Here is a 27917-nt window from a genome sequence, read left to right as displayed (position 1 = left end):
ATAAGCAGTACAATGGCATGTGTTTTCAAGGACAATTATTGGCACAACAATTACAACCCAACAATTTCTCAATCACAATTTTTTTTATTGAGCATTACAATTTTTGTTGCAAAACATCTTAGCTCCCTCTGTGAGCAATCAACATCTCCTAGCAGGGTTGTAGAATTGAGGGGACGGGTCAATGTGAACCCCGGAAAATAGTTAAACACCTTGGATCCATTGACCCTGACCCCCTCAATAAACAATACAAACCTACGCCGTTGCCTCCTAGCCTTCAATATCTCTAGTGTTTATTGCAAAATACAAATAATAAACCAATATATATTTGAAATTGTGACTGACCAGCGGCAGAAAATCTGTTACAGCCGCCGCTGTCACTTTTCGCCGACAGGGTGCTCCGGGGTGCTCCATTCACTCTCTCAGAGCACCTGTCAAAAAAGAGACGTTCAGTCACCTGACAGATAACATCCAATCATACGGCAGAGAATAGGCGAACAGCTATAGCAGCCCACAGCAGTGGTGTGGAGAGAGTTGTCAGGATTTAGCTTCTGGAGAGTGTTAGAAGGGGAACGAGGACGGCTATTTTTGTGCAATGCCGAATAAAGCAAAAAAGGAGAAGGTGAGTTAAGAGTTTGCTTGCAAAACCGTTCATATGAATAGTGAAGTGTACAAGAAATGTAGTTTCTTATGTTTTAAAGTATGAACATTCGTCCATCGACGCGGCATTTGCAAGGTCCCATCAGCTAGCTAACGCTAGCTAGGTACCCATGCTAATTTGGCTAGGGATAGCTAGCTAGCTAGCTAGCTAGCTAGCTTGCTACCATGGCTAACGTTAGCAGTCTAGCTGTAGATTGTAAGTGAAGGCAGAGAATCTAGCCAGTCAAGAGTCTGTCCTACAGTAGCTAACTGTAAGTACAGTACTGTAGGCCGTATATGTATTGTAGTAACTACGGTACGATGTGTAGTACACGAAAACGCGTTGGCTCCGTAAAGTAAAGTTTACATTTCAGTCACAAAATAACTACTGCAAAGTTGTCTAACTTTAACCCAATCAAAACTGTCGGGAACAGCATTACAGTAGCTGCATAGCTAGCTGACTTTGAAATGTAAACAAGCCAATTGCTTGCTGGCTATAGTAGGTAAAGGCCAACATTAGTCTTCTGTTGGTTACTTAATGAAAGCAAAAGTGCTTTCTGTTAACCGGCGTGTGCGTCCCTAAAAATGTGTTATTTTATAGGAGTCTCCCAAGTCTGGAAAAGTTGTTAAAATTGGAGGACAAGAGAACTCCGACCATGAGGTAAGTTTACAATGATAAATGGACACTTAATTAACTTGTTTTAATTAAGACTGCATCTTAAAGACATCCTAAATGGTTTTGAATGCAAAGCATATCTGTTTGGCTGCCATTTGTTCTATCCAAGCAGCTGATGTGAACCTGAACCCATAGATGGACAGTTGCAGTGGTAAAGACAGTTAGGAGTCTCCCGTCACTACTTTGTTACATTGATCACTGCTTGTGCTTTTAGACCACTTTTCTAGCTGGGGGTTAAAATCAAGTCAAAGATTTGGTTTTCATTGATGTCCCCTCGCCCCAAAAGTCTGTGTGTCTGCTGCCCCCTCCTCTCGCTCTCTCTGTGGGTGTAATCTGTACTGCATGTCATCAGCCATGCAGTAGATCTGCTAATGCGCCAACCTTGTGTCAAATTTAAATCGCTGGGCAACAAGCTGTCGCTGTATTACTCCACCGATCCAACCCTCTGTACAGTGAGGCTTTATTCTTCTTGGATTTTTGTGGCTGCTGGGGCTCAGTGTTTTCCCCCGTCAGTGGAATGATGACAAAGAAAAACATGGGAGTCATAGTTTGCAGGCTGATTCGGGTAATGCCCTTTGTTTAATCACCTGTGGTCTCTGGGTCGGCAGTACCTTCTCATTTGAGTGTGGTTAGAAAGGATACAAGGTGTGAGCACATGGATCAGAGGTGTATTCAATCTTTTTAAAAAAAAAATTTAAAAATCTAAACCCAATGGTGTAAAACGGGCAGTGACTTATTACAATTTCAGCAATACATTTATTTTTTTGGCCAACTTCAGACTTAAGGTTACATACGTTTCTTCATTTCTCTGGTTGCCAATATCTACCCATCTCCAGTGCGTTTTAGACGTTTGAACCACACCTCTCGCTCCAAAGGGCCTGACCAGCCGCAGTGCGTAATTAATGAAGTATATGACGGCTACGCGGTTACAAAGCAAATTAGTTAAGAAGCGAGAAGTTATCCATCCAGCACTGTTACATATAACCACCACAGTATAAGGCTAAACTAGTTATGAAGTTATGACACTAACACTTATGAAGCTGTGGCAGAAAAGACCTTTAGGTGTGTCATTGGATTCAGTCGTCCAAGCCCACCATCTTCAACTGCGTTTTCTCCCATAGCTCGAAAGTCAGTGGCCTGGCAGCTTATCATGAAGTCCTAATACTCTAAACTGCTTTCTTATAGTGTAAATGGCAGTATGCCTTTAGTCTTTAAGTGAATTTATTTGGTGTCAAAGAGGTGTATGCAGTGGTTGACCTGCCTCCACTTACTACCCCTTCATACAGCAGAGCTCCAACAGAAAAGGCAGCAACAGCGTCCCTCCGACCACTCAGCTGCTAAAGGGCAAGCAGCCAGGTTCCCAGACCCCTGTCAAGAAGGACAAGAGGCAGAGCTCGTCCCGCTTCAGCCTCAGCAACAACAGAGAGCTGCAGAAGCTGCCCGCCTTCAAAGGTACCACTGGATCTTATCTAGCCTATTTATTTTCTGGCTTAGGCAGGCCATTACACAAACTATTCTTGTGCCTTTTAAAGTAGGACTGTGTATTACTCTACTACAAGCTCTAAAATGATACTGTGCAAGGTGTTTTTTTGTTTGTTCACTCTTTAGGTTGCCACTACCATCAAGATAGGCTATACTTTACTGTTAGTTCTAGGGTTTCTGTGTGGCCTGCTTGACATGCTTCACACTCACCAGAATGGAGTAGGCCAGACTGCGCAGAATAGCAAGGAAACTATTGTGTGGTGACAAAGATGTCTGCAGTAGGCTTTTAATGATGTGTTAATTGCCTAGTAGGCAGTTAACAACTAATGAGCGTTGAATGAAGAATAACCCAGACAGTTGAAACACATTTTGGGCCGCATAATTTGTGAACTCTCACGCAATTCCCCTTCCTTTGCATGGGTGTCCTTTTGCTGCAGGCGATGTGTGTCTTGACCAATCTGTTTTACAGAAATCACAGGGGAAGCCCTCAAAGCGCCCTTTCTCCTCCTGTTTCTATTGAATTGAAAAATTCAATTGAAACAGGAGAAGAACCTTTTTATTTAACAGGAGGATTTAATGTAATTACCCATCATTCCCAACAGACACAAGCCAAAACTCATACATGAATGTGGTTGCCTACACCCAATCATTATTAGCAATCTGACGTGTTATTGCATGGTAACAAAAATGTTTGTCTGAACTATAGGCTACTAAAACTAAGCAGCTGTACATTCTAGACTAATCTGCACTCCAGCCAGGATAAACAAAACAGTAACATCAGTTTATAGCCCATCTGCTTATTAAGGACAATTTAGTTTATTATAGCCCATTTGTTAGTGTGAATGAGACATTTTTATTCTCGGATTTTGGCTGATTAGTCTATTTTTTTTCAATTCCGACTTTCAAGAGTAGTCTCTAAAATTAAAATTTTTACAAACAAGTGCAAGGTTGCTGGTTTTAGACTATTATAATTTTTTTTTATTATTCCTTCCGAGATCAGGAGCTCTCCATTAAAAAAAAAAAAACTCTGGTTTGGTCATGGCCTATGCTAAACCTTTTACCATCGAACACCTGAATTAAGACAATTTAAAGATCCAACCATATTAATGTAACTACTGTGTTAGGTAATTGATATAACGTAAGACCAGGCTTCAGGATATTGCATTTCTGTTTTTCACAAGGGGACAACTGACATCCTCCTAACCCATCCTTACCTGACCTACAGCCTACATATCCCCAGGGCCGTGTCAGAAACCTTTGGCCCCTGCGAGAGAATGGATTGTATAGCAGGAACCTCTTTGATGAGTCGCCAACTGCCACTGCTTACAAGTCATTAACCTACCGTGCCCACTTAGGCTGCCAAGATCTTTATTATTCATTTGAAAAAGGCATTTTTCTTTGGTTTGAGCCGGGTCCAATGCCCAGGTGTCGCCTCATTCAAGTGCTTTTCATGAAAACAACTCAAGGTTGGCCAGTCTGCAGCTCTACTCTAGGATACAAACACATGACCGGACCACTTGTGATTTCTTGAGTAAAATAGTATTTCTGGATGGAACCCTCGAGGCTTGTTAAGGCCTTGTTTCCCAGCCCACCCTGCTGATTCTGGCTCTGTCCCCTGGCCTTGGCTTAACCCATAGGTTTAGCCTTGGTAATCCTTAGCGCAGTCGCCTGCCATCTCCAAAATCTGCCTCGCATTCTTATCTGATGCAAATCTCTCTCCGCCCCCGCCTCCCCAAGTATCTGAACGTCCCCCTGGCCTGCTATGAAACACACAGCAATTATGCAAGCCTTGGAAGCAAACAGTGGATGAAAAGGGCTCCAACTTTGCGCTGGGTTTGACCCAAGCGTCTATATTTAGTGGGTAATCTAGAGATAAGGCTTTAATGCTGCGGGTCCTTGTTTTAGGGGATGCTGCTGGTGCCTAGATAAGCGCTTGGGTGGCAGGAAGCTACAGGCCACCTCCACGGTCCCTCTCCTGGAGCATATCAAGTGCAGTGTTCACATGTTACCACTGGGAGTCACTGGGTACAATTGGCTTTCCAGACGGACATACTCTGTGACATTCAAGTTTGTATCTAAAATAGTGCTTCCAGAGATGAAGGATGAAGCTGCTTTTGGTTGCTGAGTGTAGACGGGCTAACCTGCCAAACTTGTCTTTTATTGAGTGGAGAATTGGATGTGATAAAGTGAAGATCCATTTGTGAAGCTTTGGCAAATCTCCCACAGACACACACACACACACACACCTTGTTACAGTAACAACACAAGCTTAATTCTGCAGAGATCCAGTGTGTTCTGTTCTTGCCTCTAATCATGGTGTACCTCCTCCATGTTATCTTTATCTTGTTTGTTTCAGTAACTGTCACTTTCAATGAAGTCAGAATCTTGATAACAGCTGGTTGTGTCCAGCCGTGTCAAGGTTCTTCAGTTACAGTCCCTTGGGCCAGGGCTCTGTGGCTGTTATCAGTGCTCCTGTTCTAACTGGCAGCCAGGCACCTAGCAAGGCCTGTTTTCATTCCGTACATTCTCCCCTGGATGGAGACTCTGTTGTCCTACAGGAGTCGGGGTGTACAGCTGTATCAATGCTGCTTTTCTGTGGCTAGAATACTGTCGACTATATAGCTGAGCAACATGGAGAAAAAACACCAGTGGCTTTTAAAAGTTTTTTTATTTCTGGCCATAAATCTGCTTACAGTGCCAGAATGACTCGTTGTCACGCATTTTTAGTAATGTGTGACAATTTATTTCATATAAAAGAACTGAAATATCTCATCAATGTCCATGCTCAGACCCATTGCTATGATACCCGGATGCTTCCTGTGTACTTTGAGTCCACCTGTGGTACATTCAGTTGATTGGACGTGTTTTAGAAAGGGGGATGTGTCCGTCATGGCGGCGTCTTGTGTTTAGATTGAATCAGTTATACATTAAATCTAGAACACCACGAGAGATGGTGAACGTGAAGGGCTCTTAATACTTCTGAAGCCAGTGTATATTGTGTGAAGTTGACCTCGCCACAACAGCAGAGAATGTGCCCCACGTGTGCGGGCTCGGTCATGTTTGCTTTTCATGTGCACGTTGTCCCATACAAAATGTGTCCATGAATGATCGAGATCATGTGTTTTCTGAATGGCTGGTCTGGGTGTCACAATGCGGTAGTGGTACTTTAGAACAGTTGGTTGTATGTAGCCAAAGAGCTGTGTTCCAAGGGCTGTTCAGTGCTTTTACTATGTGCCTCTTGGAGTGCAGACTGTCCAGGCAAGGTAAGATGCCTGATATAACCTCACATTATTGCTTTCATACGCTTAAGAAACATTCTAATTTTGGGGAGAGTGAGAACAAATACTACCCCCCCATTCAGCTCCGCCACTTTGAGTGGTTGCCAAAAGCTAGTAAAATAACGAACAACAGCTGGTGTTATTGTGTGAGGGCCTGTGAAAGAGGAGCTGTCCAGGAAGGGATCCTGTTTCTCTCACCCTCTGTCTCCCCCTGCTGGGCAGAACCAGGACTTCTCTCAGTGGGCATTTCACATTGATTTGTTGGCCAGAGAATGTATGGCTTCAGTAGTATCAACTTTAGATGAGACCTTGTAATAGGGTTCAGTTGAACAGTTATTACTTTTTTTATGTCAGCTCACTTGTAAGAATGTCTTCAGTTCATTGCATTCACTGTCATCTTTGAAATTGATACAAAACCAACATTGTTCATGTTAATTGCCAGAGTCGGTCACAAGATGAACCCCAGTTGTTCTGCACCAATGTGAGGGTTTATAAATAGCTGTAGCCTGGTTGTGTGTGCCAAAGTGGAGTTTGAAGGATAACCGCTGTGAGGGAGAAGGAGAGAAGCCATGCGCTTGGGTTGGTCTGTATCAGGAGTACAACAGCTCTTCAGACAGGAGAATGCCCCATGACTAGACAGCAGGGTTGTACAGCGGTGGTTTGGATGACTCCTATTTTTAAGTCTGTCAGTGGGCTGTGAGTTATGCAAATTGCTACTCTTTGGGTGAGACTTGGCAGCACCAAAGAACTCTAGGATATTGATAGCAGGTTAATATCAAGACCTTTTGGGGAAAGTAGTCCATCTCAACATCAGTGATAACTATGTAGCCACCCAACCCTGCCCAAAATAATTCCACATTAATGCTGGCCCGGGGCCAGTAACGCCCGTCGAGTCAGACAGTCACCGGCCCGTGCTCAATCCCCCCCGTTTATATTCATAGTATTGTGTTGAAGGGTTTGCTTTTCATCTTTTTCACTCTTCCCGTTACGATTTTCGCTTGTTTTCACATTAAAATGTGTCGGTGGCGCTTCTTCTCCCACCTCTGTGTGATACAGTAACAGTGTTGTCTTTTTGACCGATAATATTCAATGGCTCGACTGTTTTGACCAATCATAGTTCATAGTGCATTCTAGTGCAGGACTCAAATATGGTATCGTACAAGGCAAAGCAAATGTGCTCATTTTTGCTTTTCTGGTTCCATGGGTCAAAAACGATAATGGCAAGGGCCACGTACTGCTGTTCATGTTGTACGTTACTGACCGAAGCTGATAAGGCAGGGTCATTTATTAACAGCCAAGGTCCCTGCAGCATGTCGCGTGTATTGCAGTCAAACGGGCTGTTGACAACTCTGCGGCTGCACCAATGAATGTCTGCCTGCTTTGAATGAAGGAGTTGGCCCGTAGCCACATTGAAAAACGAATTCTGACCGCCTATCATGTTGTGAAGAGGGAGTATCCATTTAGTGACTACGTCCATGACAGAGTCCGTGAATATGGATACAGAAACCATACGGACATGGCATGTCGACAGTAGGTCTCTTGTTAACTACAAGTTGCTAATAATTTGATAAACATTTATTAAAAAGTAATGATGAGTGTTGCATCATATTTATGTAAACAGCATTTGCTTGTATCCGCACTCATATCACATGAACATCTGTGGTATAAATCAATATTCTGATGATATGATATATGCATACTAAATATCTGTTAAATACAATTGTTTTAATTCATTTCGGGCCAGTAAAAACAGTCTGGGCCAGTAGATTTCAGACCAACTAGCCTGATGCGGCCAGTGAAAAAAAAAAAAGTTTGCGTTGGACCCTATCATTATTAGACCCAAACATTCTACAGCTAGTCTGACTGATCAAGTTCCACCTATTGCAAACAGTCAGAGTCCTGGGTTGAAATGGTTTCTGAAACGGCAGTTCCTATTGGTTTGCTGTGACTCCTCCTATGGAGCTGCTATAGGACATCCAACACAGCTGCAGGAATCCTCTTAGAGCCGGCCCACAGCAAATGCTGACAGAGCTTGCCGTATTGTTGAAGTGTTTTTAGGTCAAAAAATGCATGGCTTCTTGAACACTGTCCACTGGTGTGCGCTGTGGGAATATGTAGCACAAGCAAGAGGCTGATGATGGCAAGTTGTTGATAGGTTATAACATGCTGCATGGAAGTAAACTGTTCCCTTCCACTATTACAAGATTAAAATAGCCTATGTTGACATTATTGCTGTCTCAAAGATTAATTTTGCCTGTGTTCTACTGCCCCCTTGTGGGAAATGGGGAACAGAGATTAGGCCATGTCACCAAATCGATCATTCTACAGTGCCTATAAAAAATTTACACCCCCTTGACATGTCAGTGCCTCAGTTTCATAGATTTAGTACTTTTACAGAAATAGATGTGTGCTCGCCAGCTTGTTTACATAAAAAAAAAAGTGTAAGACTTTAATGTTGGGATAGCCTAAACCAATAAGTTGGTTTTATCGCTTGCATAAACTGTTAGTCGTGCAGTTTTAGGGTTAATGGCCATTATGAAAATGAGTGATTATATATGGTGATAGTATTGGGATAGCTTGTATATGTAAAAGGAATTTAGTTTGGTTTCTTTAGCTTGAACGATTCAGGAGATAATGTTTTAGTGTTAATTAATGATGTTAATACAAATTAATATTATATGAATTAATATAATCATAGTTGTCAATCATTGTGTACTATGTCATCAAAAGAGTGGGTTTTGAGTTATGAAAGTATTTCTACTGACAACGTATTGCACATCAAGGGCAAAATAGGAGATTGAAACAGTGTTTGGTTTTATCGCAAAAGTCCCAGACATTTGAATGTTGACAGCTTTTATCGTTTTCACTGTAGAGCAAGTGAAAGGAATTGTAGGAGTAGGATGAATAGTAGGTGCTATGAGAGAATTGTAGAGTGGTTCTTTGGCAAGCACACCCTACTACAAAACTGAAATCATAATTGGACCTCTCCTAGTCTCCACCTCTCGTTATTACAATCCCGGATTAGCTCAGGTATCATCATTTTCTAAATCACACAAGTAAGTTCATCAGTTTCTTTAGGTTTAATCTCTTGGGTAGCTTATTGCAAAGCATATGCAAACTGTGAGCACCAAGGAGCTACCCCCTGAATCTCGCCCTGCTTTAGACAATGTTTCTGTCTTTTGATCTCATCCCACACACACTCATGCATACCCCTTAAAATCCTATTATCCTTACCAATTGACCCTCATTTGACCCTTAACCCCCAAACTCACCATACATTAGCACCTAACCCGTATCAATCATTTACCCATGTCCTCTCTTTGACCGATTTGACCATTTCTGTAAAACGGACCTCCGGTTCTAACTAGAAAACTAACACCTGTATGTGCACACCTGACTACATCATTGCTGTCAATGCTTTGTTTGCACTCTCTGGTGCAGATGGGGACATTGAGTTGATCTTCTGTAACTGCTCCGTGTGAGAAAAGCAGCTGATGTAGAGAACACTCGCTTCCTGGCTTCCTGTTATAACTGTGGCTTCCTGTTTATCACACACGCACACCTGGGCCATCTGTCCACAAAGGCACACACACACACACACACACACACGCTTACGTGCCGACAGGCGCTTCGATGTAAGAAGTGACTCTGTGTTTCGAGCAGTGTTCACTGTATGACGATCGAAGCTTCCTTTTAAGTGTTGGCTTTTCTCACGTCTTGTGTAAATCAGTTCGCAGTATCATTATGAATGTGTCCCTATGTTGTTTGAGGGAAGATCCACCTGTTATGTTCTAGAACAGACAGAAATCTGTAGCCTAAGAATTTTAGGGTTCTGTTGCCTTTCTAGACTTATTGTTTTTTTTCAAAAGTAAATATGACAGTTGATAGTATGTAGCCTGATCACTACTTGTTTGCTTTCTTTCTGTAAATGGCAGATTACTTTAAGAGTTGTCTTGCTTTATTTTTTGCTCATTGGTCTTTTGGATGGGATTTATTTTAAATGTGGGGGCAGGGTAGACGTGTGGGTGTGTGTGTGTGTGTGTGTGTGTGTGTTTGAGACTAAGTTTCAGTCATCTTTCTCTGGGAGATTGTTGGCCAGACCTTTTGTTTCTGCTCCAATCACAGAAAAGGTCCCACCCTGTCCTTAGCCCACCAGCCAACCCCTTGCCTTATGCTTATGCTTTCTGTCAACTTGTCCCACATGACCCAGGGTAGCCAATTAGGCTCCTTCCTAGAGGGATGACATCACTAACTTGTCTGCTCCCTCCAGCGGCAGCAGTGCTTCATTTTCTGCTCTGAGTGTTTGGTGCTAAAATGGAGGCTGGCTCCTCGCCTTAGCCTGGGCTACTCCGTGCTGTCTTTTCCTCTCGCCCAGTCCCTAGATGTTGACATGCACTAGAGCTGCCTGCACCATGGTTCTGGATACACCGAGTTCAAACGGGCCTTTCCAGCCCGTGGCCCTTGTGCATTTTAGAGGTGAGCACCGCTAGCTGGCTGCATTTTTCTGCTGCTGATCTCTTGGACTGTGTGTGTGAGGTAGGAGGTACGGATGTTGCTATTTACTATCCGTAGCTGTTTAGTTTGCTTTTGCACAAATGGGGTGAAGCGCTAGAAAGAAGCGGGGAAAGATGTTTTCCTCTTGGTCTGTTCAGCTGGGTTAGCTTTAGGTTACGAAATTGAGGTTAAGAGTGTGTGTCTGTGTGTGTACTAGGCAAACGAGGAAGGCCTTTACTAGGGCATTGCATTGCTATGTGCGAGTGACAGAGTGAAGACGGGATGGGGGCTAGTTTTACTGCCTCTCCCCTCCCCCATCAAGACCGCTGATTTCAAAGGAAGTGAGGTCACAGATTGTATGTGTGTGTCTGTTTGCAGTGTGTGTGAAAGCATGTGCCAGGGCCCTTTGGCTGTATTGTGATCCCTTGTTGCTCAGCTGGTGATTGCAATGCCATGGTTAAGTGTTAAAGTATGAGGATATGTTCTGTGTCTGTCAGGTCTGTGTGTGTGTGTCTGCTGGAGATTGTCCCCTTGCGGTGGAAAAGGTTTATTTTTCAGTCATCCTCTTCCTTGTTTAACAGCAGCGTTGAAGGAGGAAATGAGTACAGCCGTTCCAGATAGGTTATCGTGTGTGGGAGTCTTTGACATTTGATTAAAAGAAAAAAGGGTTTGGTTAACAGTATGGGAACAGCGTAGATGTCATTAGAAACACACAGTACATTGTCCCGTTAAATGTACTTCACGTAAACCGATACATGACAAATCAGTGTGCCACTACAGGGGTGACAGTAACCCAGGATCCTGCTTTTGTCATGCAGGGAGAAACGGCAATATGCCTAACATTAGTGTTGCATTCTGAAAACGCCTGTGTGGTCCTTTTGACAATGGCATTCAGCTTTGTTGATTTTCTTGTCTACTCTGTAAACCTTAAACAACTTGTACCGCATTAGGGGGATTAGAGCAAACAACTGTGGTCTGACAGCCTGGTCCCAGCGCCCAGTGTCCAGGGCTCTGATTGAAACAAAGGATTTTAAATAAATCCCATTCATACAGAATTAATCAGATGCCTGTCCAGGAGGTGAAAACAGAGCAGCGGAGAGAGGGAGAGGAAGATGGACTAACTCAGCAAATGATGTTCATCCCGTTTGTTGCTTTTCTCAAACGTCTTTGCTTGTTAAAACTTAAGTCCAAGTTTTGTTATTTGTGATATTGTGGTTACATTGAGTTATGTAAGGAAATTCAATGAACATTAGTCATAATGCATGAATCAGATATGTCACAATGTTTCCCAGACAGGACAATTTAACACACAGCTTGTATGTTTCAAACACCAGTAGCAAATCCTGCTGTGACCAAAATGATACGATACTGACAATTTCAGGTAGAATTGTCTGCCCAATAGATTTCTATAATTATGGGGGGGTAAAATCTAATTTTAAAGGTTGAGATGGCGGTTTTTAAAGGCTAATGTGACTCCTGTGTCATTGTCTTCTCTAAAAGTTTGTACTATAATCTGGGTTGACTGTTCCATGTGACACAGCATCCTGTCTCCGTTATCTCTCATTTATGAAAATTCACTGTTTTAAGAGACAACAGCTTGCTGGTTGCAGCATGAGGGAATGTTTATAGTAGGTGAACTCTCCACATCAGCACCCTCTGATTATGCTCTTAGCGTTTGCCAATACGTCTATGACCTATTGCTGCATTGATGTCATGATTGGAGTTTTTTGGGCAATGCATTTAGTCAGTACGCATTCAAATTTCCACGCAAAATTAAAGCTGTGTTCTGTGTAGCGGTCATTGTAATTTAGAAATAATGTTTTCCAGAGACCGAACCAACACATCAAGGCAATACTGAACACAAAATGGATGAACTGCTGCCAGCTCTTTGATATTTTCAGGAGAAAGCGCTGACCACTCCACTGCACAGGCCAAATGCTTTTTAATCGTCTTGTCTCCCTACTTAGATCAATACAAATAAAAGACAGGCAAATGAAGTGTGTGTAGGTCCACATCTGTCATTAATGATGTGTGAATGTCGTGTCAGGGAAAGTTTTTGTTCACTCCACCTGCTTTATACTCACTCCATTAAAATCTATTTATTCTGGATTTAAAGAGCCGCAACTGGGTGAAATTATTGCTACAGTAGTTCTGCATGACTGGAATTTGGTTATTTAATTCCGTAATTCCGGTCATATAATGCAAACTACCCAAATATTTGGGATGCATGAGTCTCATTTGCTCTGAGTTCCATTAAAATGCGTAGATGGTGAAACGGGATTAAGAACAGTTAATGTACATGCTGATGGTGGGGTAAAACAATGTGTGTTTGAAAACATACACCACCCTTCAAAAGGTTGGTCACTTAGAAATGACCTTGTTTTTGAAAGAAATGTAGATGTTTTTTGTCCCTTAAAATAACACCAGAAATACTGTGGCTGTGTTGTTAATGACTTTTAGCTGGAAACAGATTATTTTGTAAAATATGTACACAGACATACAGAGGCCCATTATCAGCAACCATCAGTCCTGTGTTCCAATGGCACATTGTTTTTGGTTTTAATAAGCTAATTGATCATTAGAAAAACCCTTTTTGAAATTGTTAGCACTGCTGAAAACTTTACTGATTTAAAGAAGCATTAAAACTGGCCTTCTTTAGGCTTCTTCTGAGTATCTGAAGCATCAGCCATTGTGGATTTGATTACAGGCTCAACATTTCCAGAAACAAAACTTATCCTGAAACTCTGCAGTCTATTCTTGTTCTAGGAAATGATATTCCATGTTAGAAATTGCCAAGGAAGTCCAGTGTCTGTGTTCTTCTGCCCATCTTAATCTTTTGTTTTTATTGGCCAGTCTGAGATGTCTTTTGCTTTGCAACTCTGCCTTGAAGACCAGCAGTCCTGGAGTCGGCCCTATAATGTTGACGTTGAGACTGCTGTTTTACGGCCTACTATGTAATGAAGCTGCCAGTTAAAGTGTTTTTCCTAACTAGACTCTAATGTATTGGTCCTCTTGCTCAGTTGTGCACCAGGGCCTCCCACTCCTCTTTCTATTCTGGTTAGAGCCTGTTTGCACTGTTCTGTGAAGGGAGTAGTACACAACATTGTACGAGATCTTCAGTTTCTTTGCAGATTCTGCAATAGCCTCCATTGACTGACAGAAGAAAGTTCTTTGTTTCTGGCCATTTAGAGCCTGTAATTGAACCGACAAGTGCTGATGCTGAAGATACTGAACTAGTCTAAAGGCCAGTTTTATTGCTTCTTTAAGCAGCACAATAGTTTTCAGCTGTGCTAACATAATTGCAAAACGGTTTTCCAATTATCAATTAGCCTTTTAAAATGATGAACTTGGATTAGCAAACACAACATGCCATTGGAGTACAGGACTTATGGTTGCTGATAATGGGCCTCTGTACGCCTGTGTAGATGTTACGCAAAAATCAGCTGTGTCCCGTTACAATAGTAATTCACAACATTAAAGTCTACATTTTTGATGAATTTGATGTTATTTCTTTAAAAAAACAAGGACTTTTCTAAGTGACCCCACACTTTTGAACAGTACCATATACCTCAGTGCCTCAAATCAGACTAACATCAGTTAAATCTGCTTGCATTGTATGTTGCTAATGTATTTCATAAATCTAACCAGCAATAATGTGTTCACACCCCTTCTCCCTTAAATTCGGACTTACTATTGGTATGATCTGATCCAGTTGTTGGAGGCATTGATACATTAAACATATACCATTTTGTTGCCCAGTACTACATTAAACTAGTCTGTGTACTGACACGCATTGCGGATTGGAGGTGGGACCTGTGTTTCAGTCTTAGTCATTGATTCCCTTGTTTTATGCAAACTTTCAGAGCGTTCCACATGTTCAGCCTGTCATAAATAACCACGTAGCAGGCGGCCGCAAAGACACAGCTTATGCATAATACTGCTCTTGAAACGCGTTTTATACAGATCCTTTCTACCGCAACTGCCTTGGCTGAATCATGGTCTGTGCAACTGCACTTCAGATGTCCTTGTGTTCACTCACTGGATGTTAGGATCAGGCTGTAGACTGGGGCCTTCTGTTACACCTGGTGTGAATGTTCAGATGCTTCCACTTATACCGTAAACGCCCGTGGAGCCATGAATGTCATGAGGCCGTGGAAGCATGCTGTCTGTGTCTCTGTGTGTTGCACATACCAATCAGTCTCTTCATTCCTTGGGGTTTGTTGAGAAATCCTGGTGTTGTTGCGTAAGGGCAGCAAGCCTGGGGTAGAGTTGCCATGGAGGGGAGGATCATGGGACACGTATGTTAGAGCAGCAACGCATGCCTCAACGTGTCTGAAACGGCAAGTTTGGGACAATGGAGTGTAAACAGTGCTGGGGAAGGGTGGGGGGCTGGGGCGGGGGCCTGGACCATGTTGAGTTATCCAGTTTGGCCAATCAACATGGTTGATGCAATATGCCTGTTTCGCATGCTGAAGTAAAATGCTCAAGGTTCATTGTGCTCCACAATCAACAGCCTTGTTTCCCTATGGTTCTCTGAGGCTGGGCCCCAAACGGACTGTGGTCACAGGGTAGTAAATGGGACACAGCCTCTCAGCCCTCCTGTGGGAACATCTCGGGGATAGCCACAGTGTTTGCTGTTTCAGGGATAAGGTCGCCTGCATGCTCTGACGTTATCGTTAGATGTTCAGTCCTCATTGTTTTTAGTGTTGGTGCTGTTTATCCAGAATGTCTCTATAGATGTCTCACTCAGAATGAATGTCCCTTAACTGCTTGTTTTGTTCTTTGTGAAAAGCGTAACAAACAAAGCAGGATTCCAACTGGCACATCTGTCATGGCACCATGTCGAACTTGAAACCGCAATATCCAACTGAGCCAAGGCCAAGAAGTTAGTTCTGGGAACCGAAATGAATCTCCGCATCTCAGCTAGCTGCAGTTTTGTCAGAAAAATCAACAGTACTCAGGAGCCCAATCCCAAATCACGGACTTCTGGAGATCTGAGTGGATTTCATTGGTATAAGTGAATCATACTACTTGCCTTTCAGAGGGAACTATTAACAGACTGCTCATGCCTGACAATTCATCTGCGCTCTCCTCAAATGCAAAGAGGTTCGTGGTCGATTTGAGATTGGGTCAGGGAAGATATTTGCAATAGCTAGCTGTGTGAGTATTCATCCAGAGAAAGAAGACTGATAACTAGCGGTTATTCTGAGCTTAATAGTTCTATTGTGGCTTTCTCGCCCTGTACAGAAGCATGATTGAAGGCGTTCACATTTACATTTTTATTCATTCAGGCAGCCGGTAATTGGGAGAGTTTCTGGGAGACTGGTTTCTCAAAGACTGCCGATCACTCACTCATTCGGTAGTTAAGTCTGGGTTGTAGGTTATTTTGTTTCCTGTGAATTTCTGTTGGTTTTGTGTGTTCTGTCATGCAGTGAGCATGAGGTTCCTCATGCGATGAGAGGACTGTGTATAAACGTGCCTGTCTCCCCCCCCTCAGATGTCCCTCTAGCCGAACAGGAGAAGCTGTTTGTCCAGAAGCTGCGTCAGTGTTGCGTCCTCTTCGACTTCGTGTCGGACCCTCTGAGCGACCTGAAATGGAAGGAAGTGAAGCGGGCGGCGCTCAGCGAGATGGTGGAGTACATCACCCACAACAGGAATGTCATAACAGAGCCCATCTACCCCGAGGTGGTGCACATGGTGAGTAGGCCGGACCGACTGACTTTTACAGATCATGCTCTTTCCTTCCTCATAGATTGCGGGGTGCACGGAGGTCATTGGAGGCGGGGCGCCGGTGATGGGGCTCTGACCTCATAAACGGCCTGTTAACGGGTCCCCTGCTGTGTTACAGACGTTCAGTGTCTACGTTTCCTCTGCGCCATTTTCCAGCCCCGAGACTGTCTTTATGCCCTTCGTAGATACAGCTATTTTCTGTAGGGTTCTCTGTCTCACTGGTTTCATTGACGTCATGTCACTGCCACCCTCAAACAATAGCACGAGCTGTAAACTATATTAAAATGTCAGGGAATCTGTCAAATGACTCATTTCGCATAGCGCAAACTTTCAGAGTTTCTCCGTCTTTGTTGCTGAGATTGCCTGAGGCAGAAATACTTGCGGTTATTTTGGTTCTAGTTAGATGTTGTATTCTGGTTCTTGGGGCATATACATGTCCTATCAGGTGTACTCCGTGAACCCAGGGCATGACAGCGAATACTTTACTTTCCATGGACTAAAACCTGTCCAAGGCAGGGACCATTTTGTTATAGTACTGTACATTAGGGTTGGGCTCTCCAGGTTTTCATCTTGTCATACTGTTCTCCTGTCCCGGGGTTTATGGTATTACCAGCAACAAATAAAGCTTATTGGCTGAGCTGGATCAACTAAAGACTTGATCCAGCTCATGAATTTATACGAGTATAGGTAGCAGCCAGCTACCCACTATCCTTTTGGCTGCATCTACAGGAATAGTGGAAATGAACACGAAAGGAGCAGCGTGAAGTCTGTGTGCGCAACAGTAGGCAGAAGGCCACAGCACGCTGAGGGGGCAGACACGGGCACTGTACTGACATTTTCTCACCACTGTTTTTACGGTATGGTTAGCCTAGCGCTGTGGAGAGCCGGTTCAGTTATTCAGACGCTTAAATGGCTAACCAGCAGGTTAAACCAAATGGCTCACCAGCTCAGCTCCTGCTTCTCAACAAAGACTCTTGTATTGTAACATGACCAGAGACAGCTGTTCTGGGTAACTGCATAAGCTTTATTGGGAGAAAACAGTATGACAGATGACATGGAAAAACAATCTGCTTCATGTCCTAATGTTTTGGACAAGCTGACTGCAGATCCTATTGACTGTAACTAAAACCATCCTGTTGCTATTTCTAAACATCCCAGGATATAGTATACTCCTCAAACCCTACTGTACAGCTGGGAGGTGGCTTATCTCCCCGTATTACTTAGATAACAGATATCAGGCAAGGGCAGTGTTGTCTCACAATCTGCTGTAACACAATAATGACTAAGTCGTATTGGTGTGAAAGTGTTACCTTGTTCCTGGGATCACCTATTACCTATATTGCAGGCGTCGTTGCCCTGTTGCTTCAGCTGCCTACGAGCTGCAGCTTGGTGAATTAATTACGGTGTCTGTGTGTTAGCGCATATTGAAATGGGTCCATTGAGAACCTGGCTGTGATGTGTCGTCGTGCTGCCTGCCAACCGTGTCTTAATTAAAAAGCCTTTGATGTTTATCAAAGCAAGTCTCGCTGCCATGCAGGAAACCCAGGATGATCGCGGTGCAAATTTCCTCCGTTTCTCCTGATCCTACCTTTTATTTGATCAGTGCAGCAGAAAATGCATGGCTGATGCCAAATCAGCATAAAAATATGCTCTTGGTTTACTTTGGTTATCCCCTTCATGCCTCGTTCACTTTGAAGTGTTCACTGATTTCAACATCAAAGTACGGAGAAAGGCCTCTAAAGGTCGTCTTCTTTATGATTATAATAGACTACGACCCACAGCTCTTTAAGAGGCCTGTTGATAAGTGCACAATTGTGGCAGACTATTAGCTTCAGATTGGTGAAGTTGAGATGTGTGGTCGACACTGACCTTAACCAGAGTATTCTGGATGGTTACCGTGGGCAACAGACTGGTTACACAATGGAGCAGTGCCTCTTTGATAGGGTTTTCTTACTGTGAATGTTCTTATAGACGCTATCAGCTTCATATTGTTAAAGCCCTCCCTGTAACACAGTGTTCCATTAGACTGATCGTGACTCACTCCCTGTCAGGGAAATAGGACGTGGTTCCTCTGAGCGTAAACATTGACAGGCGAGTCAGGAGTGAGTGCACGTTGACCTCAGCCTGCCCCAGGGGTGAGGGGGAGGCATGGGGTGGTGATGGCGTGTTGTCTGAGTGGAGGAGGGAAAATGTTGTGAGCGAGGCAGAAAGATGATCAAAGCAGAGAAGTGGGAAAATGTAGCTGCTCTGTGGTGGGAATCGCTTTCTCTTTTGCAATTATGGACGTTCCTCACATTCTCTCGCCATCATCCACAATTGAGTGCGATTAGTCAAGGCAGGCCCGTCCAACTTGCCGGTTCTGAACATTTCTTTTACCCTCTTGGGGAGCGCCCAGGCTTTGTCGATATGTAGCGACCAGGATTCGAACACCTGCCCACAATGAAGCAGCTGTGCTGGGAGGCCGTGACTTCTGACCCCATGACTTAGGCCGCTGAGCAGATCAGGGCCCTGAAAGCGTCCCTCTTTGTGGAAAGGGATTAACACACAGAGTGGAAGAGGGGGCCTGTAAATGCCATCTTAAAGGTCATGACCTTCCATTATTGTCACCGCCTTGCCACTAGTCTACGTTTATGTTGTTTTTAGAACGGTTCGTGTCAGTTTCCGCAGTTGTCCTATATTTAGTTTGATTCGCCAAACGAATCAATCAAAATATCTAGTTCTTTGTAGTAAATCCTCGGTCTCTGTCCTTCAGTTTGCAGTGAACATGTTCAGGACGTTGCCTCCATCGTCCAACCCCACAGGGGCCGAGTTTGACCCAGAGGAGGATGAGCCCACTCTAGAGGCTGCATGGCCACATCTACAGGTACAGAGAAACACCCCACCACATGTGACCACACACCACCTCTCAAACCATCAACGCCCCATCCCACATGTGACCGCGCCCCACCACTCAAAACATCAACACGCCACCCCACATGTGACAACACCCTCACATACCACTAATGTGTACACCCTCTTTCTCCAGCTCGTCTATGAGTTCTTTCTCCGGTTTCTAGAGTCTCCCGACTTTCAACCAAATGTAGCAAAGAAGTATATCGACCAGAAATTTGTAATGCAGGTAAACATTGTTCTTTTCTGTCACACTGGAATTTTGTGTATTCAGATGATCTAAGATCAGTAATTGTCTCAACAGCTATTAGACCTGTTTGACAGTGAAGACCCTAGGGAACGAGACTTTCTAAAGACCACTCTGCATCGCATCTATGGCAAATTCCTGGGCCTCAGAGCGTACATCAGGAAACAGATAAATAACATATTTTATAGGTGAGGAAAAGGTCCCAATATGTCGCTGTGGCACTCCTGACATGATTAATGCTGTGTATTTCACTGGCCTGTTTCCCATTGACTCCTGTCTTTAATGACATGTCATTTGTTTGCAGGTTCATTTATGAAACGGAACACCATAATGGAATAGCAGAGTTATTGGAGATATTAGGAAGGTATGTCCAATTAGCATTTTTCCCTAGTGTTTCTTACCTACATTGTATATACGTCAACTGTATTGTGTTACTGATCCTAAGTTTATTCCATTTTTTTATCTGTGTGCAGCATAATCAATGGTTTTGCCCTACCGTTGAAGGAGGAGCACAAGATCTTCCTCTTGAAAGTGTTGCTGCCTTTACACAAAGTCAAGTCTCTTAGTGTTTATCACCCGCAGGTACCTAGCCCCATCTCTTAACACTCCCTTTGATCTGTTAGTGTTAAACCACAGTTGAAGATACTTCAGGCCCACCAGAGAACCCTTGTCCTACAGGTCTACTGTGTATTAGGTTCTGATTTGTATCTGATTCAGTAAGCGTTGTGGTCTTGATAGTTATGTTTAATATGCCCTTTTTCGTATCTGTTTTTAGCTGGCGTACTGTGTGGTGCAGTTTTTAGAAAAGGACAGTACGCTCACAGAACCGGTAAGAACTTGCTGTTTGCCAAAATCTCCACAACTCCCACTCCAGTATCAGATTAGTACTGTATTTTGCTCCATTGTTTCTTCAGTTTAAATCATCTTTAGAAACTGGGATGATGCTCTTAAAGGATTGTCCGCATGTCACAGGTTTGTAACAGACCTGTTTGTATTTGGTGGCTGAGGTGGCCTTTGGTTGGCCTCCTGTAGAGGTGGTACAGCCCTGAGAAGAGAGGTGGCAGAAAGCAGAGGGAAGCATAGGGTTTGAGCATGGCCCAAAGGAATGTTTGCAGGGAAGGACACAGGGTTGTCCAGGGTCATGCTAAGGCACTTTGTACAGCTCTTTCTTGTTAAGTTTGAGCTTGAAGTGGTTGGCCAAGTAGAGATTTCCAAGTGACTTGGTGGAAACCGAAGAGGAAAGGTTGTAGAACAGCCCCGGGAGACACCCGCACTGAGAGCCTGCGGAGTGGAACAGTTCTGTATTCTGAAGGGGCAAAGACCCACAGCTCCATCTAACTATGTACCTAATTGTTAATCTTTGGGATGGGCTCTACCCTTCTCTTTATAGACGGTGATGGCTCTGTTGAAGTACTGGCCGAAAACCCACAGTCCAAAGGAAGTGATGTTCCTCAATGAGCTGGAGGAGATTCTGGATGTCATTGAACCCTCTGAGTTTGTCAAGGTCATGGAGCCCCTCTTCAGACAGCTGGCCAAGTGTGTGTCCAGCCCACACTTCCAGGTGTGTGTTGTTTTCTATGGCATAGTGTGATGTGTGTGCATGTGGATGCAGGTTTGAGACGCAACACGTTTGTATAAATGTGTTGTGGGTCCACGCTTGTCCTTCAGTTCATTTGTACGTATGTGTAACATGACCAAGCATCTGTGTTTTGTGTGTCAGGTGGCAGAGAGAGCGTTGTACTACTGGAACAACGAGTACATTATGAGTTTGATCAGTGACAACGCCGCCAGGATCCTCCCCATCATGTTCCCGGCTCTGTACCGGAACTCCAAGACCCACTGGAATAAGTCAGTCATTCTACTTGCTAACGCTCTCTCATAAGGAGAAATCAACTAGGAGCTATGTGTTCTGTAGAATAATGCATCATTTAGAAGGTGAAAAGGCTGGAACTAACCTTCTTCTGAGTTATATTCTGGCGAATACATAAAATCCTGAGTTTATGCCATTACAGTAATAAAATGTAATAGCTGCTGTAATCTGTTGTTAGTGAAATTACTAGCTGGCTAAACTAGTTATCTTGGTATCCCAAGAAGCAGACCTTTTAGCTTAGCTAACCAAGCCACAGTCATTCTAGCTTGATGGTGTGGAAATCAAATGCAACACTGGCAATGATGTTCTCAATTCCACTGTGCACTTCAGAAAAAGGCCTTGAAAGCAGTCTGAAATGAGTGTTCCATAATGCCATGTCACTCACTAGTTCTGCTGTTACCCTTTGGATTCATGGCAGCCTGGTGAAAGAAATTAACCACAGCTTTTTGAGTTCCTGTGTCCATATGTATAGTTAATGTGTGTGTGTGTGTTTGTGTCTACAGGACGATCCACGGACTGATCTACAACGCCCTGAAGCTCTTCATGGAGATGAACCAGAAGTTGTTTGACGACTGTACACAGCAGTTCAAAGCAGAGAAGAACAAGTAAGGACCGTTTACACGCGCGCGCACGCACGCACGCACACGCGTGCACACACAAAAATGTAATTCATTTATACACAACATCCGCCCACGCGTTGTTCCATTTTACATCCTGGGCTCCACTTAGACGATTTTATGGTGCTCTTAAAGAAAATGTGGCTATGTTTGTGCGTGGGTGCGCACATATGTACACGTGTGTTTGCACATATGTGCATGAACATGTGTGCGCACGCTCATGCCTGTGTGTGTATATGCATGTTCTTGAACAGGGAGAAGGCTAAATGGAAAGAGAGGGAAGAAGCATGGGTGAAGATTGAGAATCTGGCCAAGTCCAACCCACAGGTGAGCATTAAGGGTGTGTGCTTGCATGTGAATGCGCCACTCCGGTCTGGCAAACTCCTCTTTCAACCCAGGGCCACTAATCCCTGGGCTTACCAACTAACAGCCCAGGCACCGATGGATGGCTGTAGCCATGAGTGCATAACATCCATAATAAAAAATTGCTGCCAATGCATTTCATGTTCAATTTGTTGGGTCTACCAGGGACTCATTTTTTTAATTTTAGTTTTGATTAATGGACGGATTAGTAAATTGACAATATAGTTGTTGTTGATTAGTGAAAGTAGCAATTGGCAGATGGGTCCGTTATCAATATGGTTGTCGTCAGCCCTAGCTGGCTGGCAGGTTGGGTCGGTCAGTGGAGGACACCACTGTATTCATAGCTCAGAGCCCATCCAGCTCCCAGCAGCAGGGTGGACACCCTCTCCCATCAGTCTATTATGATCAAATGATTTGAAAAAGGCCTGTGTTGTTATTGCTGTTCTTTCTGGTAGTCCCTTGCCTCTTTGCCAATCCTCCTTTTCTCTGTTCAGTTCCTGGTGTACGTTGACCCATCAGGCCCAGGTAGTCCCATGGAGACCGATGAACCAGTGATTGATGACGTTAACATGCTGAAGAAGACTATAGCGGAAGAGGCCACGCAGGTACTGTGTGTTTAAGGGCTTCACAGACTAAGAGTTGTTCCCAAACCCTACTGATCCACTGAATTTGTACCCAATGTTCATAGGATTTGGTTATTTCTTTTTTAAATCAGGATCGTCAAAACCGATGAGTGGACCAAATCAACACTTCTAATATTGTTTATTCAATTAATCCAAAAGATGGAAATGGTTATTGCGTTGCAAGCCATCAAGTGTTCTGACATCTGGCCGTCAAGGTTAATGTTCTTAAACACTGTGCAGAATTTTTCTAATGTAATCCGTGTAATTGGATAGAGAACATTGGTTTTCATAAATGTTTTTATTTGTTTGCCAAATGTTTGAGTGGGCACATGCTCTTAAAATTATAACCTCCCCCCAGGAATAAGCTGTGAATTATTCAATTTTGTCTGTAACCAAGTATTCAGCAGGCATTCTACCTAATAGGGTTGAACTCATTCTAATAATTATAACTAATGAGTGAGTCCCTCAGCATAACGCTGGCATCACACCTGACTTTAGTCATTCAACATTACAAAACATTATTTTACAACCCTAGTACATATTAGAAATGTACTAATCAAAATGGCTTTGACTTGATGGGTTTGTAGTGCAAAATCAGTACCCACTAACACTTCAAATAATTGATTAATTGATATCACTGGAATAAATTAGAATCATAGTTTTTCTAATATGAAAATGTCATTAAGTAACACTTGCATGTTCCGTTTGGTGCTGTGTTCCAGATTTTCTTTGTTCAAACAAATGAAAAGGTATCAATTTATGCCTTGGCCATTATTTAAGAGAATTAAAACTAGATATGTGCTATGGGAGTTTGTTGTTTGAAAAACGTTTTTGGGGCAGTTGGGGCTGTCAGTTAATTTCCATTTTCAAACATCCAGATCTGACCTAGTCTCAAAAGTCAAGAACAGAATTGTATACCCATATTTATGATTTTCCTTTCATTGATGTTTGTCTTTATACATGGTAGGTTTAATCAAGTCCCCAGTTGATAAGCTAGTCAGTTGCTTGGGACAGTGTAGTTGCCTCGTTAGTTTAGACATTACTGAGAGTTCATTACGATAGACCAACTCACATATTAAATCATTGCTAGATTGTAAAAAAAATTAAGTTACATTATTTTCCGACTGGTGGTGTAAAGGAACGAATGCAGTGATGTCTAATGCGCTACAGGCTGTGCCATTTAGCCCCGGCCTCAGCAGGAGGTCATAGGTCAAGGGAGAGCGACAGGTTCAGGGAGAGGGGAGAGGCGAGCTCGTTGACTGGGTGAACTGTAGGCATGGCTCACATTTCAGTGTAGTAGAGCTGACTGATGAATAGTACACCCGTACAACACAGCCACTGTACACTTCAGTTCATCCCACACACAACACTCTCAGTTGGTCTAGTCAAGACACAATTTAAGGTTTTAATGAGTGTGTATGAGGTCCTGAACTGGTCTCGTGGAATGTATTTTTCCATTTCGAGCAGCGATCCAGGACTAGGCTATTAGACGATTCCTTTTGCCACAGCGGAAGGACGTCGAGCCCAGCACGTAATAATAAAAAAATAACTGACGACAGTGATGCCCCATCATTTGTATTGTATTTGAAAATAACAATTGTACAGCTTTATTACATTGACACAATCACAGTTTATGGTGGGCAACTAACGATTGCCATTTGAAGGAGGGAGATTCTTACCAACTTCCATGCCTCGTTCAGTTAGCCCGCTGAAGCATGTCTGTTCTCCCTGTTCCCCTGTAGCTCCAGAGGAACCAGCGTAAAGAGCGTCCGCTGGTCAGGAGGAAGTCTGAGCTGCCTCAGGACATGTCTACCGTCAAGGCCCTGGAAACCCACCGGAGAGCGGAGGACATGGTCACACCCCACGATGGCCACTAGAGACCACACCGGCGCCCTCACACACACACCCGTACACACATGTAGCCAGAGCCCCACACACACAGACAGACCAGCACACAGCGGCCCAGCACAGAGCAGTCCAGGCCAGAACAGAACAACACAACAGACTGGTTTGGGTTGACGACAAAGCTACAGCTCGAACCAGTTCAGCACAGTACAACTGTACCCGGTCCACTCCAGCTCAGCTACAATGAGATCAATGGCGCAGGACATTATGGCACAACCAAACAGGACGTTGCCCCCCATCCCTTCTCTGTCTTGTAAAAGCTCTTTGGGGTGCAGTGCTGCCCCCTTCTGGTCTTTCTCTCAGGTCTTTTGTTGTCCGGTTGATTTAGTCATTTGTCTCTTCGTTTTAGAACTGTCCGACAGACGTGTGTTGGGACATGTCTCTGTGCCCAATGGGCGGAAGAACAAGCAGCTCGGTCAAAAACCACTTTCTCTGTCTCTCCCCATCTCTTTTAGGCTATGAAAGCGCAGTACTTCTCTCTCACCGTTTTCCCTAGAGACGTTACAGCTGCTATTGCCATGAGCTTTATCTGTCTTTGTGCAGATTTTTGTGTTCTGCTTTGATTGATTTGCCAGGAGGGGAGGGGGAGCGCCGTGGACTGTCTGTGTTGGTCATGTAATGAGCTGGCTTGTGCCCTCTACCGGACATCTTCTGGTCTGCTCAAACCTAGTTTGGTGCCAACGTTAGTTTTGTTCTTTCTTTTTTAAGTTTTTTTTTTTTTATCCATAGGAAATTGTAGGCAATAAGTTGACCCAGGGTCCGGTGTGTTTTGGGGGTTCAAACGATGGTAAAGGGTTTCTAAGCCCGGGGACACAGCACATCTAGAGTTCTTCGGGATCGGTTGTAAATCACTGTCCATGTGAACGCCAAGAGACTTTCCATCTGTATTTCACAATCTTTCAGCATGTTTGAATTCAATCATAACTGGTGTCCATCAAAGGCCCAGCTCCTGTCACAGCTTGCAAGTATGTTGAAAACCGCTTGGTTCTGATCATTCCTGTTCAGTGTTTGGACTGCCATTGAACTTCAGCATATGACTGGGACAAGAGGGACACAGCTGGGCCTCAGAGAGGAAGAATTATCTTCATCTTTGACGGCGCTGTTAGCAAGTAGTATCCCCGTTCAGGGATAGAAAGACCATTCTATCGGGATAGACAGCATTGAATTTGAACACATGCCTTTCTTTTCATAGTGCCTTTATTGTACAAGTGGGACATCGGCTAAACTGGGAATAAAATAGCAGCGTTATCTGAATACCAAACAATGTCAGATTTAGCATTGGCTTCCGAACAGGTCACAGACTCATACGCACGCCGCGGCTGAGGGTATTCACTCTGTTTACGCCGTGCCGAGTGTAAAACACACAAGCTGTTTAACTATAGTTGAACGCCTTGATAAATCGACAAACCTTGAGGAGTGTTCAGTCTAGAGAGGAGTTGAGTCACCCCAACGACTTAACATAGAAGCACTTCCTGATAAAACTTGAACACGATAAGAGTTGAAACCAGTCATGCTGTCTGGTCGGCCCACTTCTGTCAGCTCCTCTGCGTGCCTGATGGAGGTATTGAGAAAGAACTGGCTCGACCAGCCCCCCCCCCCCCCCCCCCCCCCCCCCCCACAACCTTGTAGGATGCGGCCCGAATGCTACATCCCCTGCCTGTAGCCCTATAAACTGTGGCGAAAAGTAGTGGGCCGTTTAGGACCGCGTTGCCATTTGAGCCGTAGCCATTGTGTTGATGTGTCTGTGAAACAATACCATTGTTTGAACTGCCAGACAGACATGCTCTTTAGCTGTATCGTCGTAGAGAACCTCGCCATTCAGGTGGCGCGTGTGTGTCCGAGACAATGCTTCTGAATGCTTGCACGGTCTCTTCCTTTGCCTGCAGAAACTCTGTTGATGTTCAAATTGAATGTGCAAATTGTAAATATACTACTACTACTACTACTACTACTACTACTACTACTACTACTACTACTAGATCATCGCATTGCTTTGCTGTCTATCCTTTGTCTTGAAGAATAACATTCACCAATTATTTGCCATCCGCTCCCCCTCCAACTATTTTGCTGTAAAATGACTAAAAGGTGGTGTAGAGTCCTTTAGGTGGCACAAAACAGAACTGGGTGTCTACTGGCTTATGGTTGGTTCGCTTACAATATTGTCCATGAAGGGATCCCTGTGATCCTCATTGTTTCTCAGTAACGATAATGGGGTCTTTAGTTAGCTTCCTGAATTGACTGAACGTAAACCGAATAGAGGCCAACCCTGCCAGTGTCCTGGGATCAGAGAGGAACTCTACGTTGGTGATTGTTGTTCTTTGTCTAATGGCTTTAATATTCCAGCTTCTTCTGAGCTCTCTTCCTTTCACATGAGCTTATGGTTGTTTTCTTCAAGAATTAATGATACTGCAAGTGTCCTTTTAGTATATACCCTGTACTAAATGGCTTCATCTAATATTGTACATATAATGTACTTTTATTTTATGTTATATCTATTATTAAATGATAGATTTCATATTTTGTACAAAATGTCCCCTCTGTACAGAAAACAAAGGATGTGGCACCGATGGCGACAGACTTAAACGTAACTTTTTTTTGCATTTAGAACAGTTTAGAATTTGGATTCAAATTTTTTATCAATTTGTAATTTAATATTTTTGTTTCAGCATTTACATGTGATGAGATTCTACATACATTAGCCTTTTGTGTGTGCTTTTATCCAAAACCAGTGGTGTACATCTATCTATATACAGTAAATAAAGAGAACATGTGAGTTTTATATTTTCATCCTAGAACAGGCATTGAGTGCTTTCATGCTTTCGATTCTCATCATTCTTTTACTAGCCCCAAGCCCCCGAAACAAGATTTGAGCGACTTGGGCTCAAGACAGTGCTGATGAACTGTGTCCCCTGCCCTGTTCTGTTTTTATCATCCCTGGACACCAATAGGTCACATTATGGTTTCACACTTGTTTATCCATTCCTGAGAATTTCACATTTGGCTTGTATTCACTACATCAACTCTGAGACTGTATGTAATTATAGTAGCTTTTTTTTTCCAGTTTAATGAACACTCTGCTCCTCCGAGGTGTTACACTTTATGTACTC

The 27917-nt window shown here is 43.5% G+C and overlaps 1 protein-coding gene across 3 annotated transcripts; it reads left to right on the top strand.

The window, feature by feature from the left end:
• Nucleotides 1–502: 502 nt before the first annotated feature.
• ppp2r5cb (protein phosphatase 2, regulatory subunit B', gamma b) lies at nt 503–27602 on the top strand. Of its 3 annotated transcripts, none has more exons than XM_010904679.5 (16): nt 503–619; nt 1238–1297; nt 2602–2764; nt 16064–16263; nt 19049–19159; nt 19322–19414; nt 19490–19620; nt 19737–19796; nt 19906–20014; nt 20208–20261; nt 20823–20993; nt 21153–21280; nt 21806–21907; nt 22174–22246; nt 22777–22887; nt 24648–27602. In XM_010904679.5, the coding sequence occupies exons 1-16, from the start codon at nt 593–595 to the stop codon at nt 24780–24782; spliced, it is 1728 nt and encodes a 575-aa protein (XP_010902981.1). In that variant the 5' UTR covers nt 503–592; the 3' UTR covers nt 24783–27602. The 3 variants fall into 3 exon arrangements, with proteins under 3 accessions (XP_010902981.1, XP_010902980.1, XP_010902982.1); XM_010904678.5 differs by having other exon boundaries at nt 2599–2764; XM_010904680.5 differs by lacking the exons at nt 503–619; nt 1238–1297; nt 2602–2764 and adding an exon at nt 10264–10548.
• Nucleotides 27603–27917: the final 315 nt, after the last annotated feature.

The sequence above is a fragment of the Esox lucius genome, chromosome 18, assembly GCF_011004845.1.
Source record: "Esox lucius isolate fEsoLuc1 chromosome 18, fEsoLuc1.pri, whole genome shotgun sequence".
NCBI lineage: Eukaryota > Metazoa > Chordata > Actinopteri > Esociformes > Esocidae > Esox > Esox lucius.
This window is presented reverse-complemented; position numbering and strand designations above follow the sequence as displayed.